The sequence below is a fragment of the Terrapene carolina genome, unplaced genomic scaffold (assembly GCF_002925995.2).
Source record: "Terrapene carolina triunguis isolate 2854851 unplaced genomic scaffold, T_m_triunguis-2.0 Scaffold647, whole genome shotgun sequence".
NCBI classification, from domain to species: Eukaryota; Metazoa; Chordata; order Testudines; family Emydidae; genus Terrapene; species Terrapene triunguis.
This window is the reverse complement of record NW_020664998.1, coordinates 388,079-404,189: the sequence shown is the minus strand read 5'-3', so window position 1 is coordinate 404,189 and position 16,111 is coordinate 388,079. Positions and strand designations below refer to the sequence as shown.

Genomic DNA, 16,111 nt, shown 5'->3' with positions numbered 1-16,111 from the left:
CAGCGGGGTTCGTTGCCCGGTGTGCTTCGCGTCAATAAACACACCAGGGGTGGAGAAGCAAACAAAGTTTATTTGGGATCCCAAAGCGGTGCTAAGAGACAGGCACGTCTCAGATCAAGCACACCAACAGAAACAGTTTTTCTTCTTTTATACATTTTGCAGTTAAGCCTCCCCCCCCCCCCTCCGTTCCCTTCCCTTCCTCCCCCTCTACCCCTCCCTTCCCTGGTAACAGTTACTAAGCAAATAACAATTACATTTAAGCAGTTAAGTCATTCTTGGCAGCTATCAGTCTAGCTTGTTAGTAACTTCTTTAAACTGTTATCTTGTCCTTTTTCCCTTCAGCCAGAAACATGCAGGCCTCATTATTACCGCTTGATACCGGTGTGAGCAGGGGGTTGCACACAGATAACTGGTTGCTTACATATTCCAATTGCACCTGGCTTTTGAGGTTGATTAGAGTTTAAACATGGAAGAAGTTTGGTTCATATAGGCCCAGTGCAGGAAGGCTTCATTGACACTTTGTGGCCTTCCACCCTCCTGAGTTACCTAGGGTGATGCCTAGTGACACCAACAGTAACATCCTAACCTACCGGAGAAGGGACCCCGACATCGGTAGGGTGAGGAGATACAGATAAGGAGGAGGGGAGAAGCCCCTACTGAATAGGCATTAGGCACAGTGGCGTCAGCGTAACATATTATAAAAGTTGCACCGCAGCCTGTGGGCAGGAGGCGAGTGAGATGTAGCGTTTGGGGGGTGCCCGGATCATGGCCCCGGGTGATGATGAGGAAGGTGATGGTGATGAGGAAGATAATGACTAACATTTCCGGTTGTTCTGCAAGGGGCAGTGCGAATATGGGGCGGTTCAGATGGACATTGTGTATTACCGCTGTCCATTGTGCTGGGCTGGAGCGTTTGGGACTCTGCTAAACGTGCTGATCAACGATTACAAACACAGAAGGTTCCTCCAATGCGAGGGCTGCGACAGGCCCCATCGGGGTCCCCAACTGAACAGCAATTTTAATAACACTGGGACGGATCTAGGGCCCAGAACCTGTCAGACCTCCCAGTGATCACTGGGAATTCATAAGCAATCAATAGAATTTAATGTATGATTCATAGCTCGGGCTGCAATGGGCAGGAATCAGGTGCTGCGTGGGCCGTGCAGGGCGGGGGCTCAGGAGAGCAGTTTCACCAGCAGCAGCCCAGTCAGGCCAGGCAGGTAGAGGGCAAAGGAGAATTTCCCCAGAGCCGGGCTGGCCCCACTGGTGGGTGTTTTCTCCGCAGGTTTGGAGATCACCTTTGTGAACATGAACATGGAGAGGGCAGAAAACAGTGTGATTCCAACTTTAATCTCTTTTGTGGATGCAGTAGCGCAGCCTTTTACAGCAAATGATGATATCGCTGAACCTGAGGGAGAAAATCAGTCTGTTATTAGGCGGGGGCAGCTCTGGTTCCTTCTCTGCCCCCAGAACTTCTGTCTTCACCATCCAGCGGTTCCCACCTCTGCCTCCCGTTCCCACCCGCCCGGTGCTCTCCCTGCTCTCGCTGTAACCGGCCACGGCAGGGCGGGCGTCTGGTCCCCTCTCGTCTCCCCCGCGCCCCTTTCTGCAGCTCCACACGAGACTGAAGCTGGAGTTTGGAACCAGCTGATCCCCGGGGGCGGCTCCTTCCCCAGCGCCCGGCACCCCCGGGGAACACTCCCAGGCCAAGGTTGACAGAGTCTTCCTAAAAGTGGGGGGGCCATGAGGCCCTGCCCCCTCCATGGTCCCGCCCCTACCCCTCCTCTTCCCCTCGAGGCCCTGCCCCCCAACCAAGCTGGAAGCCCTTGTAGGGCTGGGGACCCTGGGCCTCTCCACCTGCCCAGGGTGGGGGGACTAAGAGCAGCCCCCGGCCCGAGTCCCTGCCCTCTGGGTCCCCTGCCCAGGGCAGATAGAGGGTCCAGAGCACCCCACAGCTGCTCAGGCTCCTCGGACCGGGCTCCAGTTTCCAGCCTGGCTGCGGGGGCAGGAGCTCAGGGAGAAGAGGAAGGGAAGGGGGCCAAGCCCGGGGTGAAAAGTGAATGGCCCAGGCGCAGCTTTCACCATTCCCGGCAGCCCTGACCAGGTTCAGTTCAGTTATTGTATAAACACCCCAAAGCGCCGGGAGTCCTGGCCACACACTGAGAACAGGAGCTTCCGCACTGAGCAATAGCTTAGCTCCACCTTAAACATACAGGGGGTGGGGTCTAGTGGTTAGAGCAGCGGGACTGGGAGCCAGGACTCCTGGGTTCTCTCCCCAGCTCTGCATCATCGACATAACAACCCTTCTCATGGCAAGAGACGCGTTGTCATAACTCCAGGAGCAGGGCGGCATCACTGAGAGGGGGGAGCTGGTCTGGAAGGAAAAACTTCCAAATTCCTCTCTCCTTCCCTCCGGCCAAAATCCCTCTTGGCGGCTCCCAACCGCCCAAGGGCTCAGCACAGCCCGTGGGTCTGGGAGCCTCTAGGGGTCTGTCTACACTACAGCTTGGGTCAGTATGTCGCTCAGGGGTGTGAAGAAGCCACTTCCTTCAGCGATGTAAGTTACGCCATTCTAAGTGCTGGTGCGCACTTCCCGCTGACATCCCCACTGCCGCTCGCGGAGGTGGTTTTATTGTGCCGACAGCAGAGCTCTCGCCCGTCGGCACACAGCGTCTTCACCAGATGCGGTACAATGGCGCTGCTGTAGTGCTTCTAGTGTAGACTGGCCCTAGGTTTCACCAGCCATGAGATTCCCGGGGCAGCTCCCGCACTGCGGCCAGCTGGTGGAATTTACCTCTCCGTGCTGTCCCAGCGAAATCGATGCAATAGGTCTCGTCCCCTGTACAAGGGGCGATGTGGCTGTCACAGGGATCGGCACTCAGAGCAAAGCAGGTGGGGCACTGCAGCCCGTTCAAGGTGGTGTTCCCCTTGGGCACTGAGAACCGAAAGAGAGAGACATGATTACCGGGTGGGTTAAACCTCGGTCAAACCATACGGTGCGCCCGCTGCCCTGCATTGCCCGAGCGTTTAAAGGTCCCTACCCCCACCCGACGGCATCCGTCTGTCACACGGCAAACTCTGAACCTGGCAGCCGATCGGTTCCAGAATTTCTGGGCATTTTCTAGGCACCCAGGGCCAGAAGCCTGCCATCTTTGAGAGAAATTGGATCCCCTCCCCTGCCCACCCACGCACACACACACCCTGACATCTGATCATCCCAGCCACCTCTGCAATTGTCTCAGATCAAACCCCTGGTCGATGGCCCCACTGACACCCCATCTCTGCTCTGCCCAGCGTCCCCGGGGGCGTAACACGGTGACATCCGCAATGACCAATCTCCCAGACAGAAAGGAGGATAGTGGCGGGGGGGGGGGAATAGGGGGGAATGAGGCATATACACAGACCTGATACAGGAGGGGGGGGAATGAGGGAAAGGGGGCATGGTGGGTGCCCTGAATCCATGGCAAGGAAGGGAAGATTGCAATAAAAAATGTTTTCCCCAATGAATTCTATGAACCTGTTAGACAATCTGCCTGGCTGTGTTATTTTCCCAGCCAATCTCTGGGTGGCTGAAGTCCTCCGTCACCACCACGTCCTGGGCTTTGCATGATTTTGTTAGATGTTTAAAAAAGCCTCACTGACCTCTTCTTCCTAGTTTGCTGGTCTGTAGCCAACCAGACCATGGGTCCCCCTGGGTTTTTCCCCTTTTATCCCTACCCGGAGATTTTCAATGAGTCTGTCTCCTATTCGCATCTCAGCCTCAGAGCAGGTGCAGACACCTTTGCTATCCAAGGCAACCCCTCCTCCCTTTGTCCCTGCCCGCCCGGAGCAAGCTGTGCCCCTCAGAGCCGATATCCCAGCCGTATGTGTTCTCCTCCCACGGCTCTGTGACGCCGGCAATCACTAAGTTGTGATTGTTCACTAATTCAAAAGCTGAAAGCAACAGGAAATCAAATTGTTTTGGGAAATGGCCAAACAGGCGGTTTTGAATTTTTCGCACAAGGGCCCATGGGAATAGACTGGCCAGCGATGAACAGCCCTAGGGCTCCGAACCCGGTTTCCAGCCATCGTAGAATCATAGAAGATATGGGTTGGAAGAGACCTCAGGAGGTATCTAGTCCAACCCCCTGCTCAAAGCAGGACCAATCCCCAACTAAATCATCCCAGCCAGGGCTTTGTCAAGCCGGGCCTTAAAAACCTCCAAGGAAGGAGACTCCACCACTTCCCTAGGGAACCCATTCCAGTGCTTCACCACCCTCCTAGGGAAATAGTGTTTCCTAATATCCAACCTAGACCACCCCCACTGCAACTTGAGACCATCACTCCTTGTTCTGTCATCTGCCGTCACTGAGAACATCCTAGCTCCATCCTCTTTGGAGCCCCCCTTCAGGTAGTTGAAGGCTGCTATCAAATCCCCCCTCATTCTTCTCTTCTGGAGACTAAACAATCCCAGTTCCCTCAGCCTCTCCTTGTAAGTCATGTGCTCCAGCCCCCTGATCATTTTTGTTGCCCTCCGCTGGACTCTCTCCAATTTGTCCACATCCTTTCTGTAGTGGGGGTCACAAAACCGGACACAGTACTCCAGATGTGGCCTCACCAGTGTCGAATAGAGGGGAATAATCACTTCCCTCGATCTGCTGGCAATGCTCCTACTAATACAGCCCAATATGCCGTTGGCCTTCTTGGCAACAAGGGCACACTGCTGACTCATATCCGGCTTCTCGTCCACTGTAATCCCCACGTCCTTTTCTGCAGAACTGCCACTTAGCCAGTTGGTCCCCAGCCTGTATCAGTGCATGGGATTCTTCCATCCTAAGTGCAGGACTCTGCACTTGTCCTTGTTGAACCTCATCAGATTTCTTTTGGCCCAATCCTCCAATTTGTCTAGGTCACTCTGGACCCTGTCCACCTCTCCCCCAGGCTTGTCATCTGAGAACTTGCTGAGGGTGCAAACCATCCCATCATCCAGATCATTAATGAAGATGTTAAACAAAACCGGCCCCAGGACCGACCCCTGGGGCACTCCACTTGACACTAGCTGCCAGCTAAACATGGAGCCGTTTATTACTACCCGTTGAGCCCGACGATCTAGCCAGCTTTCTATCCACCTTATAGTCCATTAATCAAGCCCATACTTCTTTAACTTGCTGGCAAGAATACTGTGGGAGACCGTATCAAAATATTTTCTAAAGTCAAGATATATCACGTCCACTGCTTTTCCCATATTCACAGAGCCAGTTATCTCATCATAGAAGGCAATCAGGTTGGTCAGGCATGACTTGCCCTTTGTGAACCCATGTGGACTGTTCCTAATCACCTTCCTCTCCTCCAAGTGCTTCAAAATGGATTCCTTGAGGACCTGCCCCATGATTTTTCCAGGGACTGAGGTGAGGCTGACCGGTCTGTAGTTCCCTGGGCTCTCCTTCTTCCCTTTTTTAAAGATGGGCACTATATTTGCCTTTTTCCAATCATCTGGGACCTCCTCCGATTGCCACGAGTTTTCAAAGATAATGGCCAATGGCTCTGCAATCACATCAGCCAATTCCCTCAGCTCCCTCGGATGCAGCGCATCCGGCCCCATGGACTTGTGCATGTCCTGCTTTTCTAAATAGTCCTTAAGTTGTTCTTTCACCACTGAGGGCTGATCACCTCCTCCCCATACTGTGCTGCCCAGTGCAGCAGTCTGGGAGCTGACCTTGTCTGTGAAGACCAAGGCAGAAAAAGCATTGAGTACTTCAGCTTTTTCCACATCTTCTGTCACTGGTTGCCTCCCCCATTCAGTAAGGGGCCCACACTTTCCCTGAGCCCCTTCTTGTTGCTAACCTACCTATAGAAACCCTTCTTGTTACCGTTCACATCCCTTGCTCGCTGCAACTCCAATTGTGCTTTGGCCTTCCTGATTACACCCCTGCTTGCTCAACCAATATTTTATATTCCTCCCTAGTCATCTGTCCAAGTTTCCACTTCTTGTAAGCTTCCTTTTTGTGTTTAAGCTCACCAAAGATTTCTCTGTTAAGCCAAGCTGGTCACCTGCCATATTTGCTATTCTTTCGGCACATCAGGATGGTTTGTTCCTGCGCCCTCAATAAGGCTTCTTTAAAATACAGCGAGGAATGGCCTGTCTCCCAACTAAAACCTCTCCAGCACATCATCTAGGATCTACCATCTATCCTGGAGGATGATCCCTCACTCTCCCAGACCGTGGGAGACAGGCCAGTCCTTGCTTACAGACAGCCCCCCAACCTGAAGCAAATACTGACCAGCAACTACACACCACACCACAGAAACACTAACCCAGGAACCAAACCCTGCAACAAACCCTGGTGCCAACTTTGTCTGCATATCTATTCAGGGACATCATCATACGACCTAACCACATCAGGCACACCATCCGGGGCTCGTTCACCTGCACATCTACCAACGTGATATATGCCATCGTGTGCCAGCAATGCCCCTCTGCCATGTACATTGGCCAAACCGGACAGTCTCGACGCAAAAGAATAAATGGACACAAATCAGACATCAAGAATTGTAACATTCCAAAACCAGTAGGAGAACACTTCAGTCTCCCTGGACACTCAATAACAGACTTAAAAGTCTTCAAAAAACTTCAAAAACAGACTCCAATGAGAAACTGCAGAACTGGAATTAATTTGCAAACTTGACACCATCAAATTAGGCCTGAATAAAGACTGGGAGTGTATGGGTCACTACAAAAACTAATTTTCCCTCTGTTGATACTCACACCTTCTAAGATGCCACAAGGACTCCTCGTTGTTCACACCTTCTTGTCAACTGTTGGGAATGGGCCACATCCACCCTGATTGAATTGGCCTCATTAACATTGACCCCCCACTTGGTAAGGCAACTTCCATCTTTTCATGTGCTGGATATTTATACCTGCCTACTGTATTTTTCACTCCATATATCTGATGAAGTGAGTTCTAGCCCACAAAAGCGTATTCCCAAATAAATGTGTTAGTCTCTAAGCTGCCACAAGGACTCCTCATTGTTTTAACTATGTGCCTGTATTTCAAATGTTTGCTCCTGTGGAAACGCCAACAAGGTGTTTAGCCAGCACATTGTGAAGGAACTATTCAAGTTGAATGGCCCATCAAAGAGCACTGAGCTCACAATGGAAGACACTATGTACACTTGTCAAGGCTGATTCCCCACTCTGACATGTCGAGTGCAGAAGGTGGGGCCCGCAAGGACTCCAGAAATTAATACTGGCCGTTCCAGGCTGGTAAGGCTGCCACTACCCAAGTGAAAACTGCCTTTTGCCAATCCAATTTTTTCTAAGGCCCCTTGGCTTTTTCACCCCTCCCTCGGGTCAGCCGAGAAAGAAAACAAAAGAAAAGGGAAGGGAAGCTGTTGTATCAGCTGATTAATATATGCAACCTCTTTACCTCCTAAGTCACAGAAATCTGATCATGTTCTTAAATAGGGTAAATTTTATTGAAAAAAGAACGAAAACATCTGGAAACTCAGGCTGTTAGAGATTAAACACCAAAAATGTCGTTCTTGGGGTCCAGCTTAAAGGTTACAAGCAAACAAACCAAACCAACAGCACCTGGGGTTAGCACAGAGGAATCCACAAGCCCAAACTGAAGAATTAAATCTGATCGCGTCTAACTAGACATTCCTGATCTACTTACATATCTGGGGTTTCAAAGGAGTAGTTTCTAGGTATGATGCTGATGATTTTTATACCTGGCCCGAGCTTACAGCATACCTTGCTGCTCTATCTCTCAGCTGAGAGAACAACAACAGACAGACAAAGGGGGAGTTTTTTCTCAATTTTAAAAAGTTCCAGCCTTCCCATTGTCTCTTTTGGCCAGGTGTCCACTCACTTCCTTTTATCTATGCAAGCAGTGAGCAGTGAGACTATTTAACCCTTTACAGGTAAAACAAGTAGAGAACAGCTACTAAGAGGGATTTTATAGCTAACTGACTGGCTGGGTGTTCATAAAAGGGAGCTTCCTCCCCCTCCCCCACCCCCATTTATCACAACACTTAATGGACTTTCCTGTGAAAAAGTATGGGCATGGCCTCTACTGTGACTAAGTGAGCCATGCATGGACATGTGACTTGCCCATGTGACTCCAAACACCATCTTGTTACCTGTATTTTTCCACAAACTAAAACAATGGGTTTCCCTTCACTTGGCAGAAGCTATAAAAGGCCCTGGAAACATTCTCCATTTTGCTTCTTTCCTGCTCAAACCTCTGGACTATGAATTTACACTAATGGGAGCATCTAACCAAGGGACCAAGGACCTTCCAATGATTTTGAAGCAACCAGAGACTTATTAAGCCAGTAGTTTATTCCATCACTGCTATCCAAGAACTTTGAAATTATTGTATGTAATTGATTCCTTTCACCATTTTATCTCTCATCTTTCTTCCTTCCTTGTTATAAATTAACCTTTAGATTAGGGCTGTCAATTAATTGCAGTGAACTCATGTGATTAACTCAAAAAAATTAATCACAATTTTAAAAAATAATCGTGATTCATCGCAGTTTTAACAGCCCTGTTAAACAATAGAATACCAATTGAACTTTATTAAATATTTTGGATGTTTTTCTACATTTTCATATATACAGCAGACCCTCACTAGAACGCGCACCTATATAGAGCGAATTCTTTTAGAATGCGGTCGCGGCCATAGCTCCCAAATGTAAATATTTACACTGGTAGTCATGGTAACGCGGTCCCCGCTATAATGCGGTCCCCATGTCAATGCGATACTGCGCATGGATCCCGATTCCTGCGTTCTAGCGGGGGTCCAGTGTATTGTATTCTGTGTTATAACTGAAATCAAAGTGTATATTATTTTTAATTACAAATATTTGCACTGTAAAAATGATAAAAGAAATTGTATTTTTCAATTCACCTCATACAAGTACTGTAGTGCAATCTCTTTATCGTGAAAGTGAAACTCACAAATGTTGAAATATTTTTGTTACATAACTGCACTCAAAACAAAACAATGTAAAACTTCAGAGCCTACAAGTCCACTCAGTCCTACTTCTTGTTCAGCCAGTCACTCAGACAAACAAGTTTCTTTATGTTTACGGGAGATAATGCTGCCTGCTTCTTGTTTACAATGTCACCAGAAAGTGAGAACAGGCGTTCACATGGCACTTTTGTAGCTGGCATTGCAAGGTATTTACTTGCCAGATATGCTAAATATTTGTATGGCCCTTCATGCTTCAGCCACCATTCCAGAGGACATGCTTCCATGCTGATGACACTTGTTAAAATAACGTGTTAATTAAATTTGTCACTGAACTCCTTGGGAGAGAATTGTATGTCCCCTGTTCTGTTTTACCTACATTCTGCCATATATTTCATGTTATAGCAGTCTCAGATGATGACTCAGCACATGTTGTTCATTTCAAGAACACTTTCAGTGCAGATTTCACAAAACACAAAGAAGGTACCAGTGTGAGATTTCTAAGGATAGCTACAGCACTCGACCCAAGGTTTAAGAATCTGAAGTGCCGTCCAAAATCTGAGAGGGACGAGGTGTTGCGCATGCTTTCAGAAGTCTTAAAAGAACAACACTCTGATGAGGAAACTACAGAACCTGAACCACCAAAAAAGAAAATCAACCTTCTGCTGGTGGCATCTGACTCAGATAATGAAAATGAACATGTGTTGGTCCACTCTGCTTTGGACCATTATCGAGCAGAACATGTCATCTGCATGGACACGTGTCCTCTGGAATGGTGGTTGAAGCATGAAGAGGTATATGAATCTTTAGCGCATCTGGCACATAAATATCTTGCGATGCTGGCTACAACAGTGCCATGCGAACACCTGTTCTCACTTTCAGGTCACATTGTGAACAAGAAGCAGGCAGCATTATCTCCTGCAAATGTAAACAAACTTGTGTGTCTGAGTGATTGGCTGAACAAGAAATAGGACTGAGTGGACTTGTAGGCTCTAAAGTTTTATATTGTTTTGTTTTTTAAAGCAGGTGGTTTTTGTACATAATTCTACATTTGTAATTTCAACTTTCATGATAAAGAGATTGCACTACAGTACTTGTATTAGGTGAATTGAAAAATAATATTTCTTTTGGTATTTTTACAGTGCAAATACTTGTAATCAAAAATAAATATAAATTGAGCACTATGCACTTTGTATTCTGTGTTATTATTGAAATAAATATATTTGAAAATGTAGAAAACATCCAAAATTTTTAAATAAATGGCATTCTATTATTGTTTAACAGTGTGATTAATTGCAATTAATTTTTTAATCACTTGACAGCCCTACTTTAGATTTTAGATACTAAAGGATTGGCACCAGCATGACTATTGTGTAAGATCTGAGTTATATAGTGACCTGGGTATGTGGCTGGCCCTTTGGGATCAGAAGAACCTTTTTGTTTGAGAAAATTGGTTTTAAATAACCACTCATCTTTAAGTCTAGTGCAGGGGTTGGCAACCTTTCAGAAGTGGTATGCTGAATCTTCATTTATTCACTTTGATTTAAAGTTTTGTGTGCCACTCATACATTTTAATGTTTTTAGAAGGGCTCTTTCTCTAAGTCTATAATATAGAACTAAACTATTGTTGTATGTAAAGTAAATAAGGTTTTAAAATGTTTAAGAAGCTTCATTTAAAATTAAATTAAAATGCAGAGCCTCCCCTGGACCGGTGGCCAGGACCCAGGCAGTGTGAGTGCCACTGAAAATCAGCTCACGTGCCGCCTTTGACACGCGTGCCATAGGTTGCCTACCCCTGGTCTAATGGTTTTGGTGGTGATACAAGGACTGGAGGGCCTAAGGAGTGGTGTGGTGAAACAGAAGTTTACTTTGGTTGCTGGTTTGGTATTTCTCATGGAAGAATAACCACCAGTTTTGGGGTGTGTCTGCCCTTTTCCCCAGCAGCCTGTCCTGAATTTGGTATTCTCCGTTGTGACCCACCGAGGCATGGTGACAAACACCCCAGCTCACCGCTGTCTAATTGTTTGGATGAACAAGCCCTTAAATGGGGCCAGTAAAAGAGATCCATAACCTACCTTCCAGTACGGCCAAGTTACAGTTATTGTCTGTGTTGCACCAGGAGATGTTGATCCGCAGATATGTGTCATTCCCAAGAGTGACAGTGATGGGGCCTTTTATGACAATATTATATTCATCTAAACAGCCACTGGAGAAGCCCGTGGTCTTTCCCCCACCTATTGTAAAGAAAGAAAATGAAGAACAGAACTGAGAGGCTGGGAGGGGAACCTCGAGGAGGAGCAGGTAGGCGATTATACCTCCATGTCTGGCCCTGGGGCAACGCTGCTGGGTGTCTCTGTCCAATTCTGGGCCCCACCATTCAGGAGGGTGGTAGGTCAGTGGCAGGGTGACCAGACAGCAAATGTGAAAAATCAGGACAGGGGTTGGGGGGGTAATAGGAGCCTATATAAGAAAAAGCCCCAAATATCGGGGCTGTCCCTATAAAATCGGGACATCTGGTCACCGTAATCAGGGGTCAGAGAAGAGCCGCGGGGACGATTAAAGGGTTAGAAAATCTGCCTTAGCGCGAGAGACGCCAGGAGCTCGATCCGTGGAGCTGAACACAGAGACAGTTCGGGGGTGACGTGATCCTACCCGGGGAACAAACATTTACTGACAGACTCCTCAGTCAAGTGGTGGAGGTTAAAGGGGTTTGTGTGTGGGTAGTAGGGGATGGTGGGGAAACTAGGGCTAAACCCCGGGTCACAGCCCACAATAACTCTGCAGTGAAGCCGTATCTTGAGTGGGTGGAAATTTTAATCAACCCATGTGTCACTGTGCTGGGAAAATTTCCTGAGTGTGGTCAGAGGGGGGAGGGTGGGGCAGGAGAAAGAGAGAAAGAGAGGGAGAGATGCGTGTATGGGAGGGGGGGTGTATGGGGATAGATAGATTGATAGATAGATAGATAATGACAGACTACATTAAAGCTGTGCTATGCATCCTTCTTGCAGGGTAAATGGAAGGAATCTTAAATCTCTTTAATTCAATGGGAGGATGAACAATACCAGGTCTGTAACTGAGGTTTTTGATTTCAAAGGGCAAACGTTGAGAAATGAAGGGAACTAGTGAAATCCGCTAGTGCAAGGACCTCCGGGAGTTGAACATGGAGAAGGTTTGGAATCTCTTTAAGTCAAAAGGGCAAAAAACATCTTGAATTTGCATCCCAAGCAAGGGGAAAAAACGTGTAAGGCAGGGCTCCAGCCCTGAGCAGGAGACTAACAGCTCAGACAGGACATTGGGAGGAAGGCGACAGTGTACAAGAGATCTCAGCGCCAATTTCCTGTGTTTAACATGATTCAGAACGGGCATTTTCACTTTGCTTTTTGACGTCCGTTGTGGAGAAGGAAACTCCGTGAATAAAAATAAATAAATAAAGCACAAGGGTTGAAATCCTGGCCCCACTGAAGTCAAAGGGAGATTTGCAACTGACTCCAGAAGGCAGGAAACACTGTAACGTTGCCTGAATAAAGGAAGCGTCGAGCACAGACTGAGTGTTCTGTGCCGGGTGAATGTGCTTTGTCGATGGACTGTTTGGGGTTGGCCTTAGCGATGAGGATGGTGACAGACTGCAGGATAGGATGTGCCTGGATTGACAGCAATGTCACCTACCCAATGTAATTTCTTCTGCCACCGAATAGCAGCCACCAGTAGCCTTGTCTACGCTGCAGGTCCCTTGAGCAGTACGGCAGGCGTCTGCTGAACCAGGGCAGGTTTTGCATGTCAGGGTTGATGCTGGAGAAAGAACAAGAACAAGTGTTTCCTTCTTACTGTGGCGTAACAGTGTCCCCTCCCTTAGCCCCAATCTTCCCCCTCTGCTCCAAACTAGCCGTGGGGTTAATGGACCCAATTTCCTAAGCGACACTCAGCAATTACACACTTTCAGCCCATGGGCCAGCGGTACCCAGGGGATCAGACTGGGGACGGGTGAAGGGAATGGTGCTCTTCCCAAGCTCCGCCCACAAAATAAGCTCCGCCCACCCCAGATGTGGCTCCCGTTGTGCAGGTATTCACAGTACTGGAGAGTCGCTCGCTTCGCAGCCTGTGTTTGCTGAGTCCAATGCACGGCCCGGGGCTCCAGGCAGCCCCCCATGGCCCTCCCAAACTCCTCACATGCCCCTCCCATCCCCTTCCATTGCAGGGATGCCTGGCTAGTCCCCCACCTCCTACTCCCATGCCAGGGGCTCTGTGTGCCCCCCAATCCCCATACCAGGGTCCCCCATTCTACCCCCACCATGCCACAGCTGTTGTGTACCCTCCATTCTCCCCCCCATCATCACCCGTCTTTCTGTCTGGGAGATCAGCAGCTCAGGGTGTAACATGTTAAGCTCCATGGGGACGCTGGGCTGGCTGGGTTGATGCGCTGGAAGGTGTCATTGTCACCACCAACCGACTCTGATCTACACACAATTACAGAGGAGGTTGAAAGTGTGGCTGGGTTGGCCAGACCCAATGGCTCTGTGTGTCCCTGATTTCCCTCTTCCGGTTCTCTCATCTTGCCCCAAATCAATAGGGTTCTGCCCAGTGATGCCTGTTTATTGGAATTGGTCGGATGCAGGATTCAGACGTTAGCATGTTGCACAGAAGCAGAGAAGTGCCATTGAGGTGAAAGCAGCCAGGCTCTCTGGGCTGGCAGCCGGCCAGCAGAGGGGTCTGACAGAAAGGTTTGGGGTGCAGAAGCCAGCTGTCTTCCCCATAGCCACGTGGGGATTGATCCCTATTGGGAAGGCTCTCTGATGGACAGGTGCCTCCATTTTATAGCCTGTTTACATGGCCCCAAGCCTCTGGGACATAAAGGTGGCTTAAGGTAAAGCCAACTTAGCACACATCCCTCTGGATCAGCCCAGCCGTTCGCAGTCTGTGGGGAATGGGAAGGATGGAAATTGCCAGGAAAAAAATAGAACAAAAGGACATTCATTGTCCCTTGTTCCCCAAATCCGCCCACCCCCACCCCCATCTTGAGAAGCTTTTGCCAGGGTTTATTCCACTTTGGATTAGTTTAAATTCAACTCTCAGCCATTGGATCTCATTGTGTCTTTGTTTCCTAGGTTGGAGAGCCCTCTGCTACCGGAAATTGTAGGTGCGATTCCAGGTTACACTCAATCCCCAAGCAGTGTCATTTACTCCTATATTAAGTCCCCTTTCTGCTGCCAAAGCAGTGCTGAGGGGCCTTTGTGGAAATAAGAATTCAGGGCAGTGTCCAGTAACGGTGTCCCTCAGGCCTGGTCTACACTAAACAGCTAGGGTGATATGGCTGTGGCGCTCAGGATGGGGGGTGGGTGTGAAAATCCACACCCTGAGCACCACAGCTAGACCAGTCTAACCCCTGGAGTAGGTGCAGGTCGATGGGTGAATGCTTCCCTGGGCTCGACTACCATCGCTCGGGGAGGTGAGTTCCTAGAAGGATGGAAAACCCCGTCCATTGGGACAGGCGACGCCTTCACTACGGGGCTCTGCCGGCCCAGCTACAGCGCTGTGGCTAAGCGGCTACAGTAACCATAGTGTAGACAAGGCTCTGTACCCCACACAGAGCTCATCCCCCCTCCCTGCACATGCTGGATGTTCCCCTGACTGGGGATCCGTGGGGTATAAAGGGTCAAAGTCCAGGGGGGGTTACATGGCCACAGCAGCGGATGACTCACCTTGTGCACTCGTAGCTAGGAGAGCAGGGAGAAGGCAGAGGATGAAGGAAACCATCCTGGTGCTGGTAGGCTCACGGGGCTGGGCTCGGAGCTGAACGGAGCTTCTCACGGCTGACACAGCGAGCTCTGCCAGGGGGGAAGAGGAGAAAGTCAAGACCAAAATGGGGAAGGAAAGGGTGGAGCACCAGGCAACAGAGCTGCACAAATAACAGATCTTTGGTTCACTGGCAGTTCTAAAAGATCGGGGAGGGGAGGGAATTGTTTTGAGTTGGCCCAATTTCTTGTCCAACTGAAAAGCCGAACAAAAAAATGGTTTTGTTTCATTTTCAAGCATTTAATATAATTTTAAAATTGGTTTAAAATAAAAATTGCTGTCGATTTTGAAACAAAAGGACACTTTGAGTTGAAAAAAACCAAAACATTTAATTCTGGAAATGTCCAGACAGAAGGTTTCCTTTTTTTCAGGATGTTTTGTCTAGGATTTATTTTGTACTTGTAACCCCTTTGGGGTTTAGAGAGCATGGCCCCTTTAAATCTTTTTCCTAAGGGGGAGGGGGAGATGGTGGTAGGGGCCATGCTCTCTAAACCCCAAAGGAGTTACATACTGAAACAATGCAGCAAAGTATGGATATGAGTCAGCAGTGTGCCCTTGTTTCCAAGAAGGCCAACAGCATCTTGGGCTGTATTAGTAGGGGCATTGCCAGCAGATCGAGGGAAATGATTATTCCCCGCTATTCGGCACTGGTGAGGCCACATCTGGAGTATTGCATCCAGCAGAGCCGTAACTAGCTATTTTTACGCCAGAGGCAAGAATATAAAATTGCGCCCCCTCCCCCCCCCCAAAAACACACAGACACCCAGCGCTGCCCGGCCCCGTGGAAACAATCCCCCTCCCAGCACCGCCCGCCCCGCGGAAACAAACCCATCTTCCACTCTCCTGGCCTTCCCAAACAGCTGACTAGATAAAGCCATCAGCTCACAAGGTTGCCTGGGCTCATCCAGACTTTCCTTACCAGGCACATTGCCACTCCCAACAGATACACTGCTGCTCTTCTCACCACACTGACCAACTGCCAGCAAATCCCAGTTACCTTTTCAGGTTCCCTTTTACAAGCTGTACTAGCCAACAATCCATCACCCATCCAAAAATCTACCCTTTCCTTCCTCAGGTAGGGCTTCCACCTGACCATCCACTTTACTCTGCTCCTGAGAAACATTGTCCTGCCCAATGAGATCTTTCTGCTCTTGATCTAACTTCAGATTTACTTCTGAGACATTAGACAGACATTCAGAACCTTCATTCACAGACAGACAGCTCTTCTCCTCAGACAAACCTTTGGAGAAACCCTCCCCAGCAAATCATTGCCCATAATAGACACAGGTTTAAGATCATTCCTGTCCTGTGACTGGCTACCTGGATTGAACAAAGCTTTAACATCTTCCCCAGTCAAAAGA

General features: G+C 48.8%; 2 protein-coding genes across 2 annotated transcripts in view; both read right to left on the bottom strand.

The window, feature by feature from the left end:
• LOC112103300 (phospholipase A2 inhibitor and Ly6/PLAUR domain-containing protein-like) overlaps positions 1–16,111 on the bottom strand; it is an 83,157-nt gene that overhangs the window by 33,501 nt on the left and 33,545 nt on the right. The window lies entirely within an intron of this gene.
• LOC112103302 (phospholipase A2 inhibitor and Ly6/PLAUR domain-containing protein-like) lies at positions 516–14,777 on the bottom strand. Its single transcript, XM_024194994.2, has 5 exons — positions 14,657–14,777; positions 12,627–12,749; positions 11,036–11,194; positions 2,795–2,935; positions 516–1,408 (listed from the first exon to the last, which is right to left on the bottom strand). The coding sequence occupies exons 1-5, from the start codon at positions 14,709–14,711 to the stop codon at positions 1,176–1,178; spliced, it is 711 nt and encodes a 236-aa protein (XP_024050762.2). The 5' UTR covers positions 14,712–14,777; the 3' UTR covers positions 516–1,175.